Source organism: Pelophylax lessonae (genome assembly GCF_965119305.1).
Source record: "Pelophylax lessonae genome assembly, chromosome: 3".
NCBI classification, from domain to species: Eukaryota; Metazoa; Chordata; class Amphibia; order Anura; family Ranidae; genus Pelophylax; species Pelophylax lessonae.
The window spans coordinates 557,605,895-557,633,669 of NC_138770.1; the positions used below are offsets into that span (position 1 = coordinate 557,605,895).

A 27,775-nucleotide genomic window follows, 5' to 3' on the forward strand; every position below is an offset into this window, starting at 1 on the left:
ATGTCCGCTGATTCGGGGATCCTCCTGTGGACTGGTATGATTGTTGCCCCTTACTTTGCTGCCCCTTCCGTGACCTGCTAATCCCTGGATCCCCTTTGCCCACTCCCTTCCCCCCTCTCTCTTGACTCTTGCCATTGACTTTGCCTGGTTCATTTACCCCCCTTCCCCCCCCCCTCTTCCCGGTTGCCGAATTCCACTGTTGTCGCACATCCTGATAGCTCGCCACAGTGGAGCTACTCCATGCGCTTCCTAGTACTGTGCGGTATCTCTACAGAACTTTTTTTTTCCACACTCTCCCCCGGACTACCGGGCTGCTCTTCCTCTTCCCAGGGGAACAGCAGGCCCTCTTCCAACCTGAGGTCCATGTTCTGGATCTGACAGGTGGACTTGTGTTTCCTTTGGCCGGGATGTTTTGTTTTGGGGTACAGGCCGTCCCCAGCTCCCCCCGGGGGTCCAGGTTCCCCCCCCGGTTTCCTTTTTCTTTTTGCGGGGGATGCTGGGGTTTGGCAGGATAGGCACTCCATGCCTGGGTGTTATTTTTGGTACTGTATGTTCCATTGTGTGCTTCATGTTGTTCACTGTTATTGAGTTATGTGTGCTGTGCTTGGGCTCGACTGGACTTGTTTCTCCCCTGATGCTAAGGCTGTCCCTAGCGGGATCCCCTCTAATATACACCCTCTGTAGTTCTCATGGCCCCACGTGACCCTCAGTCGTTCTCCATTGTCTCATGGAATGTCCGTGGCCTTAATTCTAAATTTAAAAGAGCACTAATGTTCCAATATCTGTCCTCCTATAACCCCTCCATAGTAATTCTCCAGGAAACGCATCTGGTGGGGAGCAAGTTACGGTCCCTCAGGAAACCGTGGATTCATAAATCATTCCATGCCTCTTACTCCGTTTACGCCAGGGGGGTCTCGATATTGATCCGCAAGTCTCTGCCTTGTGAGGTGGAGGCGGTCCGTACAGACCCCCAGGGCCGATAGGTTATCTTGGTCCTCACCCTTTGGCAGCGCAGGTATGTGTTGGTGGGTTTGTACGTCCCCCCCCCCCCCCGTTTAAGTCTGAAGTCCTTTATTCTGTATTGGATAAGGTGGCCCCCTACTGCCCGGCAAAGCTGCTGTTTTTGGGGGATTTTAACGCCATTCTCTCCCCCACCTTGGACAGGCCTGCTCCCCCTAAATCCTTTTCAGCGGATTTGATGCAATGGGCGGAGGCTGCCGGGGTGCGGGAGGTCTGGCGATGGAAGCACCCGGACCGAAGGGGTTACTCCTGCTTCTCCTCTTCGTATAACACTTCCTCCAGAATTGACCTGGCGTTTGCCAACGCACTGGCGTTGTCTGACGTGGTGACGGCGCGGTACTTACCGGCTGGATTGTTGGATCACTGCCCATTGGAGCTCACCTTACGCTCTCACTTGGCTCGTTCGGGCTCCATGTGGCGTCTGGGCCCTCAGTGGGTGGAACACTCCGAAGTCGCCTCTCAGACTCCACCAGTTCTGGAGGAATTCTGGAAACACAATGCTGACTCGGCATCGCCTGGAATGGTGTGGGACGCCTTCAAGGCATTCACCAGGGGCCATTATATGTCCACCATTGGGGCGGTGAAGCGGCAACAGGCCTCTGAGCTGACCCGGCTGGAGGGGGAGGTGGAGGGTGCCTCGTCTACTTATGGCGTGGACCCCTCAGTCTCCAACTTCGAAGCGTTGCAGGCGGTGAAGCGAGACCTCCATTTACACATGTCAGAGGTCACGAGACTGTCCATGCATAGCGCTCGCCAAACCGTGTTCGAACAAGGGGATAGGAATGGTCGGTTTTTAGCTCTTATATCCCAACATGACGCGCCCTTGACGGTGATCCCCGAGCTTACTTCGCCCGCGGGGGGGGGGGCCCTGACAGACCCAGAGGACATCTTGGAGGCCTTCCGCTCTTACTACAGCTCCCTGTACTCTACTACCCTCCCCCCGGACTTGCGACCAACTGACTTGTACCCCCTTCTGGATCCGGTGGCCCTGGGCTGGCTCTCCGACAGTGAGCGGCAATGGCTGGTGAGACCCATCACCTCCGAGGAGGTTTTAGCAATACTCTCGACCATCCCGGGCGGTAGGGGCCCGGGTGCAGACGGTCTTCCTGTGGACTTCTATAAGACCCACTCCGGACTCCTGGCTCCTCTGCTGGCCGCGGCAGGGCTGCCCTCTCTCCCCGGCCCTGTTTGCCATCACTATGGAACCGGTGGCACTTCGTATTTCCCCGCTGGTTCGGGGTCTGCGGATTGCCGGGCTGGAGGAGAGTAGCCTTGTACGCCGAAGACCTCCTGTTCTTCCTTAACGACGCCCACTCTTCGCTCAAGGGGGCGCTGCATGTTTTGGAGGAATTTGCACGGGTGACGGGGTTGAGGGTCAACTGGATCAAATCGCAACTGTTGGCGATTGACCAGGGGGCCCGCTCCTTGGCGCCGGCTGACATTCCGCTGGAGTGGGTGGAGGAACTGGTCTATCTGGGGGTGCGGATCTCTAGGGATGTGGCGAATTTTATTGCTCTCAATCTGGACCCGGTAGTGGTGGCAGTCAGGGCTAAATTGAAGGAAAGGGAGAATCTGCCCCTTTCCCTCCTGGGACGGGTCAACCTGATTAGAATGAAGGTGCTACCTAAATTCACTTACCTCTTCCGCCACTCCCCCAGGTGGATACCGAAGTCCTTCTTTCATTCCCTAAACAAATTGTTCTCCTCTTTCTTATGGGGGCCTTGCACCCCGAGATATAAACTTTCCACCTTTATGCGTCCTCTCTCCCAGGGAGGACTCGCGTTCCCTGACTGCCACAAGTATTTCCTGGCGTCCCAACTGGTCTCGGCTGCTTGGTGGCTTAACCCGGACCTCTATAACTCGGCGACTGCGGTGGAGGCGGCGGTGCTCGGATCTGTGGAAGCGCTCTCGCATTTGCCTTTTAGGGGACCTAAATCCCCACACGAGCCCACGTCTTCCATGACTGCGGTTTTGCGGGCCTGGAGAACTGGTTTGCAGTTCGAGGGCTATCCGGACACTGCCGTCTCCCCTAACGCGCCGTTGTGGCACAACCCCACCCTGCCTCATCTTTACTCCCTCCCGTACCCGGTGGTTTGGACGAAGTATAATGTTAAAAGGATTTCGGATATCTCCTCGGATCTCTCCTTTCCCCCCTTTAGTTTCTTCACTGATACGTTCCAGGTCCCTTCGTCTTTGGTTTTCAGATACCTACAATTCTCCCATGCCTTCAGGTCCCAGTTTCCGTCCGGGGGCTCTCAGATGGTCCAATCAGACCTAGAGAGGGTTTTGAGGTACGATTGCTCGGAGAGGGCGGTGTCGACCCTCTACGCGCATCTCCTTCGGGTCCACTCTCCGGAACTCACTGGTCTCCTTGCTCGCTGGACCAGGGATGTCCCGGACTTGGACCAGAAGGACTGGATTAACATGTGGGAACAACCATTTCAAATGTTAGTTTCTCTTGGTGACAGACTTATCCAATTCAAGATTGCCCACAGGGCCTATCTCACCCCGCACCGGATGCAAAAGATCCACGCTTCCCACTCTCCGGAGTGCTGGTGGTGTGGCCAGGTCCCCGGGGATTTCCTCCACATTTTCTGGACCTGCCCCCACCTTTCTGCATTCTGGTCTGGGTCTCCTCTGTTTCGCTGGATCCTTCCCCGAGGATCTGTCTCTTGGGACTGCTCGATGACTTGGTGACCCGGGTGGCGGACCGGACGTTGCTTGGCCTTTTACTTTTTTATGCCAGGAAATCTATCGTACTTCACTGGCGAAGACGCTCCCCACCCACGGTGCACCAGTGGCGGGTCTTGGTGAACTCGGTTCTTCCCCTATACAAAGACACGTATGCCCATAGGGGGTGCCCCAGAAAGTTTGACAAAGTATGGTCCAGATGGTTGGCTGACTCATCCACAGCTGGCAGCGATTGAGGGGGGCCTCGCCCTACGGTTCTGCACGGTCTGATGTTCCTTATCCAAGTGCACTGTTGTACCCCGGGGTGATGGGGGATTTTTCAGGTCTCCTATAATGCTACCTGGGGGGGGTCTCGTGGGGCCCTTTGCACTGGCTACATGATCTGCTGTTTGCTCTTATGTGTCTTCTTCTCAGGGCCTGTGCATCATTATATCTACGGTACTTTATATTGGACCCCTGCGTGGGTACTATGCCTTACATGCCTACATGACTGGTAGATTCGGCTCCTGTCTGAGCCTTTGCACCGTTGTTTGTTTAATTTGTTTTTTTTTTTTTTTTATGTTTATAATTCAATAAAAAGATTTTCAAAAAAAAAAAAAAAATTATGCACACCTGATATAGGGTGTTGATGTCATTAGACAACACCCCTTCTCATTACAGAGATGCACATCACCTAATATGCTTAATTGGTAGTAGGCTTTCGAGCCTATACAGCTTGGAGTAAGACAACATGCATAAAGAGGATGATGTGGTCAAAATACTCATTCGCCTAATAATTCTGCACTCCCTGTATAGCCACTTTTAGGTGAAGGATACTGGCAAACAATCAGAATTGATGCCCCTATATAACCCCTCCCACACTGGACGTACCTCCATTTTTTCACCATTGTCTAAAGGTGATGGTCACTGTGGAGAATCTCTCCACATTTTTCTTATTTTCTCTTCAAAAGAAGACAGAAGATTATGCTATTTACCCCGATCAAAGAAAAAGGGGAAAAAATGGCCCGTGGGACTTTACATGAGAAGACACCCACTTGTGCCCACTATGGTCTGTTTTCATCCCGGCTGGTACTTTATATTAATATATTTATATTATATTATTTTATTTATTTCATTTCATTATACTTTATTTCATACTTTCTGTTGGGATTTGGTGGTGGTTGGTTTCTGTCCCGGGAGCTGCGATGTATGAAGAGGGAGAGTCATCCTCCCTTGCTGTCCCCGCCCTCCGGACACAACGGGCGGGTCCACCTATACATCGGCGCCATGCTGGACCCTCAGCGTGGGGTGCCGGTGCCTCCCCTGGCATCGCCACGCTGCTGCATGCTATTACATCTACGGACGGCTGGGGGTAGGTTGCGATCTGCGTCCTCTTCCCCCACATGTTCACAGATACCCACGGTTTCTCTTAGACCCCATTCAACCGCCCGCAGCATGGCGCTAGGGTCCCACGGACGCTGCCTACTTGGGATACCCATGGATAGATCGCCTTCTGGGACACTCCTTTTCTCTACATTGGCACATTCATCTCTGTCACCAGTCATCTACAATATAAGCACCCTTTCTACCCACTGTTCCTTTCTTCACTTATCAGAGGTGTTCGGTAATCTTTTCACTTCTACTCACGTTCTTACCTTCACTAATTGTATGTCTAGCACATGTCCGGTGTCAGCTCCTATTCATTTTGTATACCCACCCTTTTTCTCATCTTTCCTTCTATCTTCACCCTTGCTATTACTTTCCAATTGATCATTTCGCATGTCCTTCCTATATCTAACATAATACTCTATCACCTATATATGTGATAACCTTATCCATTACTATACAATATATATAATAAACTATACTATTTTACTAGTTTTATGACAGATTTGGAAGGTTTACTCTCTTACTGCACACATTCACCCTCCATCCACCATGGGCCCCACTGTTGGCTTGGTCCAGTTGGACCCTTCAGACATCCCCCACCGCTGCCTCATTAAGCCCATTCTGACTCCAGATACACTGGCATGTGAGTATCTGGCACTCTTGAGTCCCTCCTATTTACAGAAAACTTTCAATTTATTTATTATTCTTTATTTAATTATTTTTGTTGTTTCTCCAATATATGTGTGTTTCTCTCTTTTTAGACATATTTCTTATGCAATTACTCTGAAGAAGTGATCCTACAGCTCGCAAACCGCGTCAGTTCAAGATGCATTATACTCATCTATTACGATATATGTATTTATGGGTATTTTTGAGACTGAGGTATACTGTACTATTATGATGTATACATTGTGTGATTCACTACCATGAATGTTATGCATTGTTCATATTTATTACCAGTTTGACATTTCTTGCATCTCAGCGCATGATGTCTTTTTTCTTATCTACTTCCAATTTATTGCAATAAAAGCTACTTTTTTTTATCTATTTCATTTTGTTTTTCATTTCCAGCCACATGTACTCACCTCATGTAAAGTCCCACAGGCCATTTTTCCCTTTTTCTATGTATGTATCAGGATGGAGGTGTGTTACTGATGAGACCAGACCAAAACCCTCCTTTTTACCCCGATCAAAGCATCTAAGGGGTTAAGCTATCAGATCCATCCTAAAACAGTCAATGGACTAAAAAGATGGAACTTGAGCCTGACGAGGTTTTGCCTGTAATGCTGTCCTTTTTAGACGCCGGACCCTGGGATCCGGACCCTTGGAATACCAAACCTCAAAGGCGCTCTGTGCAGGGTGGTCTACAGGTCCAATGTTGTGGCCCCTCTTATATAGGGGACCTAGTCCTTGAAGGTCGCCAAGACAAATCTCGCAGTGATGGGTGAAGATTGGATTCCTGTTTCAAAACAGAATCCAGCGGCAGGACTGGTGAGTCGTTTTTAAAATATTTACTCATTCAGCAAACCTTAAAAAAGGTAAAAATTGCTGGCATAATTGCAAATTGTAAACATTTTATGCACTGTTCCTTTTAAAAGATAACAGAGACCATGTGCTAGATGTATCCCTCCATGAGACTATGGATGTTATGCTTACAAGTTATATCTTGTTGAGGCTGTTATGGGATTGTTGCAAAACTTGATTTAAATCATTATTTCTTTGCCTATTGTTTCACATTGTGTTTTACCCTGAGCTGATCACCTCAATAGCATCAGCTGTGACAAACAAGATCAGCCCAAGCTGCTCTCAACCCATATGTTTGTTGTGTTTGCCCTGGCGCATAAGCATCCGCATGTTAGTCTCTGAGTTGATTGGGTGTCTATGGCGTAGGCTTATTCACACGGGAATCTTCGCCTTTAAGTACAGGCGTACACCGCATGTTCTAACGCATTGGCGTGCACTTGGATGCCACATACCACGCCGCATATGCATAAATGGGCGTGTTCTGTAAGGAACCGTCTCCAACACATTAGCCTCTGTCATAGGCTGAAAGGGACACAGAGCAGCAGCAGCTGGGTTGCGTGAGTCACTGTGGGTATATGTTCAAACAGGTCCTGTATCTGGGGATAATCAGTGCTGTGTGCAATAGGCTGTATAAGCTTGGCACTAGCCTTGAGTACACTTCAAGATAGTACCTCAACTTTGTCTTGCTTAAAAGCAAAGTCTGCCCGAAAAAGGGCTGGGGGGGAAGGGCACAGTTGGAAAAGGCAATGTGATGCCATCGTCAGGCCTTGAAGGTCCTAGCCATGTTTCCACTGTGTCTACTACTCCTGAAGAGCCAGAGGCATCTTGCCAATCTGAGCCATTACGGTTGACAGGCATAGTAGCTACTCCTGGTACTTTTGCCACAACTAACGTCACTGAGGACGATTTGGCTGTGCCTTGAGGGTAGGATTGCTGGTATAATTGAAGCATCTTAAGGGAAGAAACGTGATAGGGGGTGGCTCAGGTGAGGGAGATCTGAGTCAGTTCAGATTTGGGCAGAGGATGTGGAAGAAGTAGCTGATGGTGACCGTATGGAAGGTCAAGCTGAGGTTTCCACTTCTGGGGAGTCAGGGTCAGGGGGAGTCTATCTCTTAGACCCAGAGATGGTTTAATCAGTCTTTTACTGAAATGGTCCAGTCTAGATACAAATTTCCTCCCCTAGAGACAGCTGAAGTCTTTTTCCTCTCTAGGCCCATTGCGCCCTACTCATAGTCCTCAAATGTTTCACATACATCCGCTCTTGGAGCAAGAAATGTATAAAGATTGGGACCATCTTGATAGGATTTTTGTCCTCCCAAAAGTTTTTTTTATTATTGTATCCTATGGAGGAAAAGTTTACTAAGAAATGGAATATACCCTCTGTGGGTGCTTCTATTTCTACGGTTAACAAGAGTTTAACCTGTCCTGTGCATAATGCCCAGGTTTTTAAAGATCCAGCAGAGAAGAAGTTGGAATCTTTATTGAAAGCCTCCTTTGCAGTTGCAGGTTCTGCGAAACAACCAGCAGCCATAGGAATTGGTCAGTCTTTGAAAGACCGTATGAAGCAAGTGGCCAAGACAGTTCCTTCTCAAGGAGAGTCTGTGGAAGATCTGTCAGATCTACCTCGCACTTTATGTTTTGCAGTGGATGCTCTTACGTACTCCATAAGGCAAATGTCACTATTTGCTCTGATATCAGTGCATATGCGCAGAATCCTTTGGTTAAAAAAATTGGTCTGCGGAATTACCATGTAAGAAACTACTGGCTGGCTTCCCTTTTCAGGGAGAATGCCTTTTTGGTGATGATCTGGATAAGTATATCCAAAAAATCTCGGGGGGGGGGGGGAGAAAGAGTACATTGCTACTAGGCATGTGCCGGAATCAGATTTCCATGCTGCGATTAATTGATTAAGGTTTTGCCAAGGTATACAGTATTATCACGGTATTCAATTATTAAAAATTTAAATTATAAATTTCTAACTCACTTCAATTTCATTGCTGAATTTAAGGACACTTTTGCACATTATTATATAGTCAGTCAGTACAGACTCTGAACAGCTCCGCTCAGATGGCCTGGTCATTAAGGGTGCAAATCCTTGCAGGCCAGAAGTGTTTAAACCTACAGGAGGACCAATGTTTTTATTTGTAAATTACTTTAGGCCTGGTTCACATGTATGCAGGTTGGCGGCCCACATTTGCACAGGCATAGCAACCCATTGATTTGAATGGGCTGCTATGCCCTCGTTTTTTCCGCAGAAAAAAGGTGCATGCAGCATTTTAAAAAAATGCAGTGGTCTTGAAATCCATCCTGCTTTTGCACCAAGCGACTTACCTGCAGTTCCTGCTCTGGCAAGCTTTCTGCGTTTTTATATACATGGGCCCAGCATTTAAAAACACACTTTGCGTGTGCAGGAACTGCAGGTAAGTTGCGTGGTGCAAAAGCAGGAGGATTTCACGGCCACTGCATTTTTTAAAATTCTGCATACACCTTTTTTCAGCCGAAAACGCAGGCATAGCAGCCCAAGCCAATTTGAATCAATGGGCTGCTATGCCTGTGCAAATGTGGGCCGCCAACCCGCATACATGTGAACCAGTCCAAAAGCAATAGTAAAGTAATTCATAAATAAAAAACACTGGACCTCCTGCAGGTTTAACAACTTCTGGACCGCAAGGATTTGCCCCATTAATGACCAGGCCATCGGATCGGAGCTGAGCGCCAGGATCAGTCAATCATCACCAGGTAGGCCAGACACTGTTTGATGACTATATAATAATGTTATGTGGGCTGCTAGGCCTGTGTATATATATCTCTCTATCATCTACACACAGTGACAGTATATGGTAATAGTAGTGGGTAGGTACTTGCAGAGATTTGCTTGTATTAGGCAGTGGCACGGTGTCTGTCTGGCTGAGCCCAGGAGGAAGCAAGGCGGCAGTATAGAGCAAAGCTGCTGCTTCCTATGTATGGCTCCTCCTGTCACAGGCGAAGTGCATCTGATATCACTCTGCCTGTGAGCTGGACCTATACAGGAAGTAGCGGCTCGGTTCTAGTAAAGGAGAGCGGAGCCAGGAGTCCTGACACTGCGGGGAGACGCGGGGGCAGCCCGGCAGATTTGGAGAACAGAAAAACACGGTATTTTAAAAATGACCACAATAACAAATACTGTGTGTAAGCTATACCGCGATATATTGCATTACCAAAAACCAGCATATCTCTAGTTGCTACCCATAAAAAGGAAGAGCAAGCGCCCTTTCAAAATCCCCAGCACTCATAATGCCAGTGCTTCTACTTCCAGACAGTGGCGACGGCCTCAACCATCTTGATCCGGAACCAAGCCTTCAGGGCGGGGTCAGAAAAAGCCCTGGCCCCAGAAATCAGCCAAGTCTTCTACTAAGCCTTCTCTGTGAAGAGGCACCCCTGGGGGGGGGGGTTGGGGAGGCTGCGGCAGTTCTCAAAAGTTTGGGTTCAATCGATCCAAGAAAACTGGGTTATCTCCACCATTTCACAGGGGTACAAACTGGAATTTCAGGTGTTCCCGTATCCCCGGTTTATAAAGTCAAGTTTACCGACAGATCCCCTTAAAAGAAGGTCTCTCTTTCTGGCATTGGACCAGCTGAAGGCTCAAAAAAAGTGATAATAGAGGTTCCGGAGGAGGAAAAACTCAAGGGTTTTTACTCAAATCTGTTAGTCCCCAAACCAAACGGGGATGTGAGACCTATTCTGGATCTCAAGGCTTTAAACCAGTTTCTGAACATTCGTACTTTCCGGATGGAGTCAATTCGTTCAGTCATAGCCTTCCTGCAGGGAGAGGAATTTCTAGCATCCATAGACATCAAGGATGCATATCTTCACGTGCCTATATTCCAGGGCTCATCAAAAGGTCCCTACGCTTTGCAATAGAGAACCGTCATTTTCAGTTTGTGGCCCTGCCCTTCGGGGTTAGCCACAGCTCCAAGAGTTTTCACAAAGATCCTACCTCCAGTATGGGCTGTTCTAAGGTCCCAAGGGATATCTGGACGATCAATTACTAATAGATCGATCCGCTTCGACTCAAAGCCAAAATGTCCATCAGACAGTACAGTTCTTAGAACATCTCGATTGGATACTGAACTTGGTAAAGTCAGCATTACAGCCGGTCCAGCGTGTGGAATATATGTGTCTTCTTGTGGACACAGCACAGGCAAAGATATTCTTGCCAGCAAGAAAGGTTGCAAACCTGAAGGATCGGGTTTGATCCATAGTAAGGCTAAGATATCCTTCTATACGTCTTTGCATGAGTTTATTGGGTAATATGGTGTCCGCATGCAAGGCAATTCCCTATGCCCAATTCAATGCCAGACCCTTCCAGAACAAAATTCTGTCTGCCTGGACCACAAAGGTTCAGTCTCTGGACCAATCCATGTCTCTGGTACTAAGAGTACACCAGAGTCGAGACGTAGATCTGTTGGCATCCAGGTTCAACAACAAGTTGAATAAAATTTGTGTCCGGGACCAGGGAGTCCCTCGCAGTCGGTGTGGATGATTTGGTGACTCCTTGGGAAGAATATTCTCTGATATATGCCTTTTCTCCGGTGCAGCTGATACCACATCTGTTGCGCAGAATCCAGCTAGTGGGGAAACCAGTAATTATGGTAGCTCCGGCATGGCCGAGGAGGGTTTGATTTGCACAAATCCAGAGATTGCCATTGACCAGGCCTTGGGCCCTTTCCACTGCGCCCGGACCCACTCTCTCAAGGTCCAATATTCCACCTTGCTGTACAGTCTCTAAATTTGAGGACTTGGATATTGAAGCCTTAATCTTGAAGGAGCGGGCTGTATCTGGCCCTGCAGTTCATACACTGATAAAAACTAGAAGACCAGTCTCTAGAAACATTTATTATAGAGTCTGGAAATCCTACATTGCCTGGTGTGAAGACAGGAAATGGCATCCTCGCAATTATATCATCGGGAGAATTCTAGTTTTCCTTCAAGCAGGAGTAGATATGAAGTTTGCCTTGAGCACTATCAAAAGGGCAGATTTCAGCCTTATCGATTTTCTTCCAGGAACTGATTGCTTCCCATTCGTTGGTTCAGACTTTCGTCCAGGGAATGTTACGTTTGCTTCAACCTGTGGAGCCACCATTATGTCCTTGGGACTTAAATTTGGTTTTGGCAGTTTTGCAAAAACAACATTCTGAGCCTCTGGGGCAAGTTCCCCTGGTTCTTTTGACCAGAAAACTGGTCTTTTTTTTTGTGATAATTCAACTAGAAAGGGAATCGGAACTAGCAGCTCTTTCTAGTAAAGAGCTATTCTTGATAGTTCATCAAGATAGTGTGATTTTACGTCCACACCCTCAGGTTTTTTGCCCAAGGTGGTGTCCACCTTTCATTTGAATCAGGACATTATACTACCTTCCTTTTTTCCAGATCCTCACTCGGAGGAGGAAAAGTTATTGCATTTTTTTGATGTAATGCGTGCACTTAAGTTTTACTTACAGGAAACAGCTTGGATTCGTAAGACCGAGCTGTTTGTGCTGCCAGAAGGCCCCAGAAAGGGGTTGGCAGCATCTAAATCTATGATTTGGATTTGCCAGGTTATTATCCAGGCTATTGATTTTTTAGGGAAAGTTCCATCTTTTCCTGTAAAGGCACATTCTACAAGAAGAGTAGGTGCCTCTTGGGCACAGTGCCATCAAGCCTCTATGGTTCAGATTTACAAGGCCGCGACCTGGTCCTCGGTGCATACGTTCACTCATTTCTATCGAGTGGATGTTGGGACACAGGAGGAATCTGCATTTGGCCGCAGTGTTCTGCAGGCAGCGGTGTAATCCTTTTTGGGGTCAGATAGTGGTAATTTTTGGTGTCCCCCTCCCCTCAGATGCATTGCTTTGGGACATCCCATACGTTAGGATTTATGGCTCCATGTCCCGTGATGTACGAAAATAAAAATGTATTTGTTAATACAGACTTACCAATAAAAAATACATTTTTTGATGTACGTCACGGGTTACAGAGGTCAACCCCCTCTTTTTACGCTTGCTACAAAACTGAGGTACTTCCTGTGTGGGATGGGTTATATAGGGGGGCATCAAGTCTGATTGGTTGCCAGTGTCCTTCACCTAAATGTGGCTATATAACCCATATGTTATGATTTATGGCTCTGTGTCCCGTGATGTACTTCAAGAAATGGATATTACAGGTAAGTATTAAAAAATCCATTTATTTGATCTGATGACCAATGTCACCTATAAAGAGTGTATGGGAATCCAAACTGTTACAGTGGGTTCTAGAACAAGAGGTGGAGGGAATCTTCCAATGATTATTCCCTAGACAGCAAATTACAAACCTACAGGAGTCTTAAAGGATAAGCTCACCATTTTAGGAAAACAATATTAAATGCAATTTTTTTTGCAGGAAAAAAAAAAAGTCCATTTAATATCCATCGATCCACCCAGCAAACCTTCTGGCAATGGCACGTATTGATGTGCCATGCTGGAGGAGTTGGAATGCCTATGCAACCTCTATAGGGTCCAGGTATCGCCTCATGCTACCAGTAGTGACACTGACCCCAAAACTAGTGAAAAACAGTCAAAGATAAGTAAGAAAAACTTCAGTGGCCTCCACCTGTAAAACCATTCATTCTTTCTTCTTTTCATGTGACAACATTGAAGAAATTACACTTTACTACAATGTAAAGTAGTGAATGTACAGCTTGTATAACAGTGTATGTTCGCTGTCCCCTCAAAATAACTTAACACATAACCATGTATGTCTAAACCGCTGGCAACAAAAGTGAGTACACCCCTAAGAGAAAATGTCCATATTGGGCCCAATTAGCCATTTTTCCTCCCCGATGTCATGTGACTCGTTAGTGTTACAAGGTCTCAGGTGTGAATGGGAGCCGGTGTGTTAAATTTGGTGTTCTTGCTCTCACTCTCCCATTCTGGTCTGGAAGTTCAACATCGCACCTCTTGGCAAAGAACTCTGAGGATCTGAAAAAAAGAATTGTTGCCCTAAATAGAGAAGGTATAGGCTATAAGAAGCGCGCCAAGATCCCGAAACTGAGCTGCAGCACAGTGGCCAAGACCATACAGGGGTTTAACAGGACAGGTTCCACCCAGAACAGGCCTTGCCATGGTAGACCAAAGGAGTCGAGTGCACGTGCTCAGCGTCATATACAGAGGTGGTCTTTGGGAAAGACACGTATGAGTACAATGACAAGTGTGTCTTGCCTACAGTCAAGCATGGTGGTGGGAGTGTCATGGTTTGGGGGAACCATGAGGAAACCATGAATGCCAACATGTACTGTGACATACTGAAGCAGAGCATGATCCCCTCCCTTCAGAGACTGGGCCGCAGGGCAGTATTCCATCATGATAATGACCCCAAATACACCTCCAAGGTGACTACTTCCTTGCTAAAGAAGCTGAAGGTAAAGATGATGGACTGGCCAAGCATTTCTCCAGACCTAAACCCTATTGAGCATCTGTGGGGCATCCTTAAACGGAAGGTGGAGGAGTGCAAGGTCTCTAACATCCACCCGGTCTGTGATGTCGTCATGGAGGAGTGGAAGAGTGACAACCTGTGAACCTCTGGTGAACTCCATGCCTTAGAGGCAGTACAGAAAAATAATGGTGGCCACACAATGGGCCCAATTTGGACATTTTCACTTAGGGGTGTACTCACTTTTGTTGCCAGCGGTTTAGACATTAAAAGCTGTGTGTTGAGGGGACAGCAAATTTACACTGTTATACAAGCTGTACACTACTACCATTAGCATGAAGAAGCAAACTCAAGTAATCTGAACCTACATGTTTATGTAACAGAGATCAAAGGCATGTTCAACTATTATATATTATCTGTGGTCAGATTTATACCAGGTTCAGCAATCCAATCTTACCAGGAATGGAAGTGGATATACAGCAGGCTCTTCAAAAACTGCCAGAGCTAAGTCAACCGTTATACAGACATAGGTTGCCAGCTGCATAGCCCAGTGGTTATAGAAATAGTAAAGTCTACAAAACAAAAAATGTACATCATAGTGACAACATAAAGTAAATAAAGCAGATAATATTATATACACACACATACACACACTATACACAGCCCTCAAAATTTTCCACTCGCCTATTCGCATTTTGCGAGTGGAAAAGGATTAAGGGCGAGTGTGCGGCTGCCTCTGGAGCCGTTCTCCCAGTGATCGCCCAGACGAAGAGAGAGGAGATGAAGAGAAAAGCCGGCCGGATAATCAGAGAGCGGGGATCGCCCTGCTGTAACAGCTTTCATTTGAATTGCCGGGCGCTTGTCCTCACACACAGCACGTGTGAAGTCTATCATAGGAGCCGATCCAAGAGGTGGGACTATATGTGAAGGCGAGTGCCCGGCAATTCAAATGAAAGCTTTTACAGTGGGGCGATCCCCGCTCTGATTATCCAGCCGGCTTTCCTCACTCTTCCCCTGCACTGGTCAGGCTAAATTGATGGGCCCAGGTGAGGCTGCACTCATGGGCACTGGTGGGGCGGCACTGATAAGCTTCAGTGATGATGCTGCACTGATAGGCTTCATTATTGGGCACTGATAAAGTTATTAATTATTTTTGTAACTTCTACATTCATGCAAAAACATTTACAAGTGTCATTTTATGAGATCATTTATGGGGCAGGTTAAGGGGTAGAATTAGGGGCAGGGCAGGGGCGGTGTTGGGTGGGGCAACTGGTGACGAGTAACCCTTAAGGCCTGGCTAGTAGCTCAGGACTTGAAATTTTGAGCCCTGCATATATACATATACACATATACACTGCTCAACAAAATAAAGGAACACTTTGAAAACACATCAGATCTCAAATGGGAAAAAATATTATGCTGGATATCTATACAGATCTTGACTGTGTTGGGAACGAAAGGGTGCCACATGGTTTAACCTCCCTGACGGTATGATTATGTCCAGATTTCTGTGCTAAAAGCGGTACATTGTTTTGCACAGAAATCCGTTTTACATTTTAAAACTCACCTTCCCCTGCGTTCCCCGCCGTCCTCCCGCTGTGTGCCGATGCCGGCACCTGTCTTCCGGTTCCCTTCCCTACGAGCGTTGCGACGCGGGGGGGTGGAACCGGCAGCAATTTCAAAAATGTAAATACACTAAATGACATGAATAAAAGTTGTGATCCTAACGGATTACACTGTATCATGCCATTTCACCACAGGATTTTACCTGGTGACTTTTCCAGTGCCCTGCCTGAAAAACTGAGAACGACCATGGCGTCCAAAAAGCGTTCTTTTTACGCAAAAGCGTTTTTAGACACCCATAGGTCCGTTTGAAATTCTGAAGAATCATTTGATATACTTCCCAAAATCCACAAGCTATGTGCTAGAAAGACATCAGAATCATCGCGGTCGTCAATTTTCGTACCGGATGCCAAATTTTCCCACGAATCGCTATCGCTCAGTTCTTCAAGTAACTCTGTTTCGCTGTTTTCCAGTTCGTCTAAAAGCGATTTTGCGCAAAAAAAAAATGCTTTTTGGACTCCATGGTAGTTCAAAATTTTCCAGGCACAAAGCACTGGAAAAGCACAGGCAGGGCACTGGCAAAGTATCCAGGTGCATTCCTGTGCTGAAATGGCATGATACAGTGTGATCTGTTAGGATCACAGCTTTGCATCATGACATTTAGTGTATTTACACTTTTAAATTTGCCGCCGGTTCGACCTCCCTGCGACTCAACGCTCGCAGGGAGGGAACCGGAAGGCAAGTGCCGGCAATCGGCCGTGCACAGAGCAGGGAGAGACAGTGAGGAAGCCGGAGAGGACAGCGGGGGAATCGCAGGGAAGGTGAGTAACTTTGCGGGGTAATCCCGAGTGTGGCTCAGGGTTACCGCTTTTGGTACTGAAAATTAACCTTGAGCCACACTCGGGAATACCGCCAGGGAGGTTAATGGAAATGAAAACGATCAACCTACAGAGGGCTAAATTCAAAGACACCCTGAAAATGAAAGTGAAAAAATGATGCAGCAGGATAGTCCATTTTGCTGAAACTTCATTGCAGCAACTCAAAATGGTACTTAGTAGTTTGTATGGCCCCCACATGCTTGTATGCATGACTGACAATTTCGGGGCATGCTCCTTTTGAGACAACGGATAATGTCCTGGTGCATTTCATCCTACATCTGGACCAGAGCATCACTGATCTCCTGAACAGACTGGCGGCGTCAGATGGACCAAAACATATAGTCCCAGAGGCGTTTTATTGGATTTAGGTAAGGCGAGCCATTCAAATGGTATGGATTTCTTCATCCTCCAGGAACTGGCTGCATACTTTCCCCATATGTGGCTGGGCATTGTTGTGCACCAGGAGGATCCCAGGACCTACTGCACCAGCGTAGGGTCTGACAATAGTTCCAAGGATTTCATCCCAATATCAAATTGCAGCCTAGTGATCGACTGGTATCGGTTTTTCATTGCCGATATCGATACTTTGGCGATTGCACTATTGGCCGATATTTTTGTACATTAAAAATTTTGCAAAATAAACACAAATCTCGACACAAATCTGTTACTGAACATGTAAAACGTTGTTAACATTAAGGGCTCGTTCTTCACACCTTAACTGCATGAGAGCCGGTAGGAAAGGAAAACTTCAATTGCAGGGACATTTAGTCTCACATGATTCTGATTGTGCATTTATGCATAATAAACTACTGTAGTAGTGCATTCGCCACTGCAATAATTTTAAATCACTACTGCAGTGCAGTCAGTGCAAAACTGCTAGAAAAAAAAGCAAGACAACAGCTAGTCAGTGGACTACCGCTGAAGTAGGGCACTCACTGCAGTCAGTGCAATACTGCTAGTAAAAAAGCTAGGCAACAGCTACACAGTGGATTGGACTGGAGTCGGTAGCCTACTGCTGCAGTAGGGCATTCACTCCCTGCAATCATTTTAAATCACTACTGCAGTGACTGCAGTAGTGTTTTAGAATTATTGCAGCAGTGAGCGGCGCACTATTGCAGCAGTAGTCCACTGACTCCAATCCACTGTTTTGCTTTTTCTCTAGCACTTTTGCACTGACTGCAGTGCAAAAGCTAGACAAAAGCTAGACAGTGGGATTGGAGTGGACTCAGTGGACTGGACAGCCACTACTACTACTACACTTCAATACTCCCAGTTAAGTAGAACAATATTATAGTGCAGAAAGCATAACATTTCAGCATGTTCACCAGTTAAACGGCTTCATTTCTTTTCATAAATTAATGCCACTTCACTAAAAACACGCTCACTTGGTACTGAGGAAGGAGGAGCAGAAAGGTATCTTCTAGAAGCAAGTCTTTTGTAGTGTGCCTGATTTTCTTTCCACCACTGAAGAGGATCACCACTTTTTCTGTCAATTACTGGTTCTTTCAAATAGAGATGAAGTTCATCATCCAGGTTCATTATTGCAGATTGAGAAGAATTATCCGCATGAGGCCCCAATATAACACTGAACATGTTATCTATTTCACCACGATTAAGTTTTTCTTCATCTGTCCGTTGTCTTTTTGGACATTTTTCTCCTTTAGCATCCTGCGCTTCCACATTAGAATCCTGGTCTTCTTGACTTTTGTTTTTGGCAGGAACCTCCTGTTGAATATCTTCGATCAGCCATTGTTTTGCCTTGGCCAATACATCAGAAGAGAAAGGATGGTTCTTATATCGAGGATCCAAAAGACATGCAAGCACAACATTTTTATGCTCTTCATGCTTCTCAAAACGTTTGGTGAGACTGTCCCTCATGGCCTGCCTACATGTTTTAGTGCCACGTGTGTTGGGTCCTTCCCGTTGAAGAAGCTTCTTCAGCACTCTCACACATGGGATGACAGATGACACAGATGAGTCGTAATGACTCACCTCTAGTGTCACTTCCTCTAAGGGGAGGAGGGTCTCAATGACATTGGCTACAATGTCCCACTGATCAGCAGTAGAGCTCGCTTCTGCTCCAGCATCCTTTGCAGCATGTGTAGCAGTGAGTTCCATCGTGTTGGAACAGCCTGTATCAAGTTGTCTTCCTGAATGCACCTCAGTCGCTGCTTGGCAAGGATTGAATGGTGGAAATGGCCTGCGCACTTCTTCAGCATGCCAATTATGTCAAGCAAAGCTTTCTGGTTTGACAGACCATCATTTACAAGTCAGAGGGTGTGTGCCATCTGCAACTGAGGTCTGACACTTCAGCAAGTCTCATTCCTTTCACCATGTTCGCTCCGCTGTCTAGAAGCACAAGTATCACTCGTCTTTGGCGATTCCCCATTCTTCTAGCATGCCTAGAAACATTTTTGTACTCCCCAGTGTGGGATCCTTGCATCACTTTTGTATTCAACACCACATGCCTTCTTGTCCATCCACTGTCAATGTAGTGGCATGTAAGACGTGATTCAGTTTGTCCTGACCAGCAGTCAGTCGTGAATGAGAGTGAGTTGCCAGCATTCTCTAGTTTCAGCATAGCCTTTACTTTCTCAACATCCTTTTGGTGAATCTTTCCCAGTATTTCAGTTTGATAAAACTTGTCAGTCACTCTTCGGTGTGTACCTTGGCTCAACTATGGACATCAACCGCTTAAATCCAGAGTCATACTACACCATTGTAAATGGCTGGTTATCAGTGACCATTATCTCTGTGAATACTCTGTCCAGCAGTTGGGCTCTTCCATCCCATTTTAGCCTCCTGTTTATTTTCTGAAACAGATCGGTTATTGTTGCCTGGGATAGTGATGTTTCACCTTGTGATTCATTTAGTTTTTTCTGTCCTGCATGAAACCGTTCAACATGATGAACTCTTAGATGGACCCAAAGATTTGACGTATTTTTGTTTTTTGCAGTTATTGATTGCTGATTTTCCTGGAGATGGAGATGAGAAATAGTCCCACACCACACTTTTAATTTTTCGATCTGCATCCATCTCCATTGACATTTGAAAAACACTACTACTGAAACTGAATATTAGGCTTAAAAAAAAAACTGGCTGGCGGGCACCCTGTGGTGGGTGGGTGGCTGGCAGGCACCCTGTGGTGGGTGGCTGGCTGGCACCCTGTGGTGGGTGGCTGGCACCCTGGCCTGTGGTGGGTGGCTGGCTGGCACCATGTGGTCAGGTGGGTGGTTGGCTGGCACCCTATGTGGTGAGTGGCTGGCTGGTACAGGCCCATGGCCTGTGGCGCTGGTACAGTCAGGCAGGGCCTGTGGCTGGCTGGTACAGGCCTGTATGCGGCCGCGGAGGCTGTGTTAAACTGTGTGCACTGTGTGTGTGACTGTCACTGAATGAGAAATCACTGTCTGACACTCACTGTCCTGACTCAGTACAGTACAGAGAGTCCACTGGCTTGTGTCAGCGGTGGCTGTTAAACACACACACTGGTGTTGTGCATGCATGCATCCCAAGTTGACTCCACAGTCCAGACGAGGCTGAAGGAGGTAGCCTAAGAGGCAGAAGCTGTCCCAGAGTGCGCGGAGGCGCATGGCGCAACATACGCGATGACATCAAGGCAATATCAGTAACCGCGGGGCCGATTCTGATATATCGGGGAAAGTGCATATTGGCCCTCCATATATCAGCTTTGCCGATAATCGGTCGATCTCTAGTCTAGCCTGTAGAGGTCTGTACGTCCCTCCATGAATATGCCTCTCCAGACCATCACTGGCCCCCCACCAAACCGGTCACGCTGAACAAGGTTACAGGCAGCATAACGTTCTCCACGGCTTCTCCAGACCCTTTCAAGTATGTCACATGTGCTCAGGGTGAACCTGCTCTCATCTGAGAAAAGCACAGGGTGCCAGTGGCAGATCTGCCAATTCTGGGTTTCAAATGACAAATGCCAATCAAGCTCCTGGTGCCAGGCAGTGAGCACAGGGCCCACTATAGGACGTCGGACACTCAGGCCACCATCATGAAGTCTGTTTCTGATTGTTTGGTCAGAGACATTCACACCAGTGGCCTGCTGGAGGTAATTTTGTAGGGCTCTGGCAGTGTTTATCCTGTTCCTTCTTGCACAAAGGAGCAGATAGCGGTCCTGCTGATGGGTTACGGACCTTCTACAGCCCTGTCCAGCTCTCCTAGAGTAACTGCCTGTCTCCTGGAATCTCCTTCATGCTCTTGAGACCTTCTGGCAACGGCACGTATTGATGTGCCATGCTGGAGGAGTTGGAATGCCTATGCAACCTCTATAGTGTCCAGGTATCGCCTCATGCTACCAGTAGTGACACTGACCCTAGCCAAATGCAAAACTAGTTAAAAACAGTCAAAGATAAGTAAGAAAAAAATTTCAGTGGCCTCCACCTGTAAAATCATTCCCGTTTTGGAGGTCATCTCATTGTTGCCCATCTAGTGCAGCTGTTAATTTCATGAACACCAAAGCTGCTGAAACTGATTAACAACACCCTCTGCTACTTAACTTGACCAGATCAATATCCCAGGAGTTTAATTTACCTGATGCTATACTCTGATTTAAAAAAAAGTGTCCCTTTAATGTTTTTGAGATAGATAGATGGATGGCGATTATATATATATATATATATATATATATATATATATATATATATATATATATATTATCGCTATCACACACACACACACACACACACAGTATCTCATAAAAGGGAGTACATCCCTCACATTTTTGTAAATATTTTATTATCTTTTCATGTGACAACACTGAAGAAATTTCACTTTGCTACAATGTAAAGTAGTGGGTGTACAGCTTGTATAACAGTGTAAATTTGCTGTCCCCTCAAAATAACTCAACACACAACCATTAATGTCTAAACCGCTGGCAACAAAAGGGAGTACACCCCTAAGTGAAATTGTCAAAATTGGGCCCAATTAGCCATTTTCCCTCCCCAGTGTCATGTGACTCGTTAGTGTTACAAGGTCTCAGGTGTGAATGGGGAGCAGGTGTGTTAAATTTGGTATTATCGCTCTCACTCTCTCATACTGGTCACTGGAAGTTCAACATGGCACCTCATGGCAAAGAGCTCTCTGAGGATCTGAAAAAAAGAATTGTTGCTCTACATAAAGATGGCCTAGGCCAGTGATGGCGAACCTTGGCACTCCAGATGTTTTGGAACTACATTTCCCATGACGCTCAACTACACTGCGGAGTGCATGAGCATCATGGGAAATGTAGTTCCAAAACATCTGGGGTGCCAAGGTTCGCCATCAATGGCCTAGGCTATAAGAAGATTGCCAAGACCCTGAAACTGAGCTGCAGCACTGTGGCCAAGACCATACAGAGGTTTACCAGGACAGGTTCCACTCAGAACAGGCCTCACCATGGTTGACCAAAGAAGATGAGTGCAGGTGCTCAGCGTTATATCCAAAGGCTGTCTTTGGGAAATAGACGTATGAGTGCTGCCAGCATTGCTGCAGAGGTTGAAGGGAAGGGGGGTTAACTTGTCAGTGTCCAGACCATACGCCAAACACGGCCTCAAATTGGTCTGCATGGCTGTCGTCCCAGAAGGAAGCCTCTTCTAAAGATGACACACAAGAAAGCCTGCAAACAGTTTGCTGAAGACAAGCAGACTAAGGACATGGATTACTGGAGCCATGTCCTGTTGTCATATGAGACCAAGATAAACTTATTTGGTTCAGATGGTGTCAAGCGTGCGGGGGGACAACCAGGTGAGGAGTACAAAGACAACAGTGTCTTGCCTACATTCAAGCATTGGGGTGGGAGTGTCATCCTCTGGGGCTGCATCCCACCCCCAGGTCTCGCCATTTGGTCGACAATGGCGAGGCCTGTTCTGAGTGGAACCAAACCACTGTATGGTTTTCGCCACCGTGCTGCAGCTCAGTTTCAGGGTCTTGGCAATCTTCTTTTAGCCTAGGCCATCTTTATGTAGAGCAACAAATTATTTTTTTCAGTTCCTCAAGAGTTTTTTGCCATGAGGTGCTATATTGAACTTCCATTTGAAATTTTAACACACCTGCTCTCCATTCACACCTGAGACCTTGTAACACTAATGAGTCACATGCCCCCAGGGAAGGAAAATGACTATTTGGGCCCAATTTGGACATTTTCACTTAGGGGTGTACTCCCTTTTGTTGCCAGCAGTTTAGACATTAATGACTGTGTGTGGAGTTATTTTGAGGGGACAGCAAATTTACACTGTTATACAAGCTGTACACTCACTAGTTTACATTGTAGCAAAGTGTCATTTCTTCAGCATTGTCACATTAAAAGATATAATAAAATATTTACAAAAAAAGTGAGGGATATACTCACGATATATAGATACACACACACACACACACACACACACACACACACACACACACACTACCGTTAAAATGTTTGGGGTCACTTAGAAATGTCCTTATTTTTGAAAGAAAAGCACTGTTTTTTTTTCAATGAAGATAACATTAAATTAATCAGAAATACCATCTAGACATTTATAATGTGGTAAATGACTATTCTAGCTTAAAACAACTGATTTTTAATGGAATATCTGCATAGGTGTAAAGAGGCCCATTTCCAGCAACCATCACTCCTGTGTTCTAATGGTACATTGTGTTAGCTAATCCTTTTAAAAGGCTAATTGATGATAACAAAACCCTTGTGTAAAATATGCAAGCACAGCTAAAAACTGTTGTGCTGATTAGAGAAGCTATAAAAGTGGCTAACCTTTGAGCTAGTTGAGTATCTGGAGCATCAGCATTTGTGGGTTCAATTATACTCTCAAAATGGTCAGAAAAAAACATTTCTCTTCTGAAACTTGACAGTCTATTCTTGTTCTGAGAAATTTAGGCTATTCCATGCGAGAAATTGCCAAGACACTGACTATTTCCTACAACGATGTGTACTACTCCCTTCAGAGAACAGCGCAAACTGGCTCTATTCTGGTTAGAAAGAGAAGTGGGAGACCCCGATGCACAACTAAGCAAGGAGGACAAGTACATTAGAGTCTCTAGTTTGAGAAATAGACGCCTCACAGGTCCTCAACTGGCAGCTTCATTAAAGCAGTAGTATAAGGCTTACCTGTATGTAAAATTAATATCTCCTAAACCGTGCAGCTTTAGGAGATATTCGCCCTGCATGCAGCCGCTGACACCAGCGGTGCATGCTCTCTGAAGGTCCGTTGGACCTTCAGAGCTCCCTGCCAGAAAGTGCGCGGGAGTGACATCATCGCGGCTCCGGTCACTCACAGCGCCAGAGCCGCTCAACCCGAAAGAGACACGGAACGAAGATGTCGGCTGCCTCAGCAGTGTCCGGGGCTTGGTTTTAAGGTAAGTATTTCATATAGAGCTAGTATGCGATGCATACTAGCTCATCATGCCTTTGTCCTGTAGGGTTTTTTTTTTTTGGAGGATACAACCGCTATAAAACGGTATCCCGCAAAACGTCAGTCTCAACGTCCACAGGGAAGAGGCGACTCTGGGATGCTAGTCTTCTAGGCAGAGTTTGAGGTGTTTGGATCACACAGAAGAACATCTGTGTGCCGCAGAACAACTGAACAGATGCTGGAGGAGTGCCTGACGCCATCTGTAAACCATCGTGCAGGCAATGTGATGATCTGGGGCTGCTTTGGTGCTGGTAAAGTGGGAGATTTGTACAAGGTAAAAGGGATTTTGAAAAAGGAAGGCTATCACTTATTTTGCAATGCCATGCCATGCCCTATGGACAGCACTTGATTGGAGCCAATTTCCTCCTACAACAGGACAATGACCAAAGCACACCTCCAAACTATGCAAGAACTATTTAGGGAAGAATCAGTCAGCTGGTATTCTGTCTGTAATGGAGTGGCCAGCGCAGTCACCAGATCTCAACCCTATTGAGCTGTTGTGGGAGCAGCTTGACTGTATAGTATGTAAGAAATGCCTATTAAGCCAATCCAACATGTGGGAGGTGCTTCAGGAAGCGTAGGGTGAAACTTATTCAGATTACCTCAACAAACTGACAGCTAGAATGCAAAAGGTCTGCAAGGCTGTAATTGCTGCAAACAAATAATTATTTGATGACAGCAAAGTTCGAAGTGCAAAATTATTATTTCAAATAAAAATCATTATTTCTAACCTCGCCAATGTCTTGACTATATTTTCTATTCATTTTGCAACTTATATGATGAAAAAAAAAGTGAGTTTTCATAGAAAAACATGAAATTGTCTGGGTGACCCCAAACTTTTGAACAGTAGTGTATAATTTATATATATACACACACACACACACACACACACACACACACACACACACACACACCATCAGTCCATTTCTGTAAAATAAAAAAGCTTTTCATGTAATAAATTTAAATATACTAACCTTATAGACTGAGGTGATGTTTCAAAGGGAATGTTTCTGTTGTACTGAGCATCATAAACATATGCAGCAGCCAGGAGAAGATTCTGAGCAGAGAAAAGGAGAAGAATTCGGGCTCATTAAAGTGGTAATAAACTGTTTCTAATGGCAAAAAGCTAAATTAGAATTTCGCCCAAAAAGGGGAAGTTTTGCTTGTTTGCATCCTTCTGCCTCCACTGCCACATTTGGCACTTTTTGGGAGAGGTTTTGACTGGTACCTGCTCCCACTTCCAGGTCAGATCGCAATGGCGATCTATAAGGCTATTCAGCCTCTCCTCTTTCCCCCCCACAATCTGGGGCACACACAGATCCCAGAAGACTGCAAGACCATTCACAAAGCGTGGCACGGCTTGCACATGCGCAGTAGGAAAGTGGCTGTTAAGCCAGAAGGCTTCACTGTTGGTTTCCCTTACCCAAGATACCAGCGCCTGTACCCAACAAAGCCAAATGAAGTATGAGCTCAGGTGAGGACATCGCTGGATCACTGGTCAGAGATGCTTTCTTATATTAAAAGTCAGCAGCTACAGTATTTGTAACTAACTTATTTTTTTTTGGGGGGGAGGGGGGTGTGGCCTGGAGCTCCTCTTTAATGCATTCTTTGCATTAAGGTAAAGAAAAAAAAAAAAAAAAAAAAAAACTAAAAAAACAAAAAAAAACACACCTTTCAATAGCAGTTCCTCCCAGTCCCCCCCCATACACTTACCAGAGTCTTCTCTCGATCCAGCGCTGCCGAGTCTGCAGCAGCTTTTCCTGGGAGTAAGGGTGTGAACTGGGTCTAAAAAGGGGACTTGGGGACTGCACTCCGAAGGTTTTTTTTACCATAACCACCTCAATATAAAAAATAAAAAAAAAACTGACGACATTTTCACCCCCTTCCTGCCAAGGCCCATTTTTTAAGATTTCAGCGTGGTCACACTACATGCAACACTGTACTCAAGTACATTTTTTTTTTATCTTTCCTCAAAAAAATGTAAGTCCTAAATGTATTCTGCTATATTTCTTTGGCAAAAAAACAAAATCAGTGTATATTATACAATCCCCTGCAGGTTTTGCAAGTTTGCACATTTGCAAAGAAATGAAGGGTCTATAATTGTTATCATAGGTGTATTTTAAATGACAGAGATAGAATTTCAACCAAAAATCCAGAAAATGATACAAATGTTATAAATTGAGTTTCAGTTCAGTGAGTAAAATAAGCATTTTGATCCCCTACCAACTAACAATAATTCTGGCTCCCACAGAGTGGCTACGTATGTGCTCATGTGGTAAATAGATTAGTCAAATATGTCAATTTAAGAAGGTGCTCCGAACAACAAATACATTATGTGTCTAAAAGACACCTGTCCACAGAATCTCTGCTATTCAAACCTCACCATCATAGGCAAGACCTGTAAAAGGACGTTGGGGACAAGACTGTAGGCCTGCACAAGGCTGGAAAGGGCTACAAGACCATCAGCAAGAAGCTTGGTAAAGAGGAGGAAAATTAGTAAATGGAAGAAATACCAAATAACCATCAATCACCTTTGGTCTGGAGCTCAATGCAAGTTTTTGGTTTATAGGGTTAGGATGGATCAGCCGAGAACTACACGGGAGGAGCTTGTGAATGACCTCAAGGCAGTTGGGACCACAGTCCACAAACAAACCATTGCTAACACAGTACACCGCCATGGATTGAAATCCTGCAGCTTTTGCAAGGTCTCCCTCCTCAAGAAGACACAGGCTCGTCTGAAGTTTGACAATGGGCATCTAAAATGATTCGATGAGAAGGATTGGGAAAAGTGCTGTGGTCAGATGAGACCAAAATTGAACTGTTTGGCATTGACTCAACTCGCTGTGTTTGGAGGAAGAAAAATGCTGACTATGACCCTAAGAACACCGTTCCTACTGTCAAGCACGGAGGTGGAAACATTACGTTTTGGGGCCGTTTCTCTGCTAAAGGTACAGGCCGTCTTTGAGGGGCCAATGGAATTGTAAAATCTTGGATGAGAACCTTCTTCCCTCAGGCAGAACACCGAAGATGGGTGGCAGATGGGTCTGCCAGCATGACAATGACCCAAAACCTACTGCCAGGAGTGGCTCAAGAAGCACATTAAGGTCATGGAGTAGCCTAGCCAGTCTCCAGACCTTAATCCTTTAGAAAATGTATGGAGGGAGCTGAAACTTCGAGTTGCCAAGCGTCAGCCAAGAAATATTAGGGAATTAGAGAAGATCTGTGAAGACTGGACCAAAATCCCTCCTGAGATGTGTGCAAACCTGGTAACCTACTACAAGAAATGGCTTACCTCTGTGCTAGCCAAGGAGAGTTTCTTCACCAGGTACCAAGTCATGTTTTGCTTGGAGATCAAATACTTATTTTACTCACTGAACTAAAAATCAATTTATAATATTTGTATCGTGTTTTTTTTCTAGATTTTTGGTTGATATTCTGTCTCTATCATTTATAATACACCTATGATAAAAAATTATAGACACTTCATTTCTTTATAAGTGGGCAAACGTACAAAATCTGCAGGGTATCCAATAATTTTCCCCACTGTATAGTCTGTAATCAATGGTTTATATATTTGAAAATTGATCTGTCCTGATGTACAGTCCTGATGTACTGATTGCCTATCTCCTTTCTTGAGGGTCCAAATAACCAGGACAGTACAAATACTCCCAAATTTAATTTGGATACCCTGGTCCAATGAATTTAGTAAGGGGCATAGGGAGTTTTTTGAAGCTGTAATTTAAGGGAAAAATTTTTTTTTTTAACCGAAAAGTTGGAATTTTAGAAAATATCCCATACACAGCATTGGCATACTTAGGAGGCATAGTAGAATGTGTTTCAGGCTGTAATTCTAAGTATGGGGATATCACATATGAGACTTTTCCACAGCCTAGATGCATA

At 45.7% G+C, this 27,775-nt stretch overlaps 1 protein-coding gene across 1 annotated transcript in view; it reads right to left on the bottom strand.

Moving 5' to 3' along the window:
• LOC309550624 (two pore calcium channel protein 1-like) overlaps positions 1-27,212 on the bottom strand; it is a gene marked incomplete at its 5' end in the record, with an annotated part of 96,911 nt that extends 69,699 nt beyond the window's left edge. The window contains 4 exons of the mRNA XM_082250962.1: positions 14,483-14,597; positions 24,850-24,961; positions 26,529-26,631; positions 27,168-27,212. Of these exons, the coding sequence (XP_082107088.1) occupies positions 14,483-14,597; positions 24,850-24,961; positions 26,529-26,631; positions 27,168-27,212 (375 nt within the window). The remainder of the gene's footprint in view (positions 1-14,482; positions 14,598-24,849; positions 24,962-26,528; positions 26,632-27,167) is intronic.
• Positions 27,213-27,775: the final 563 nt, after the last annotated feature.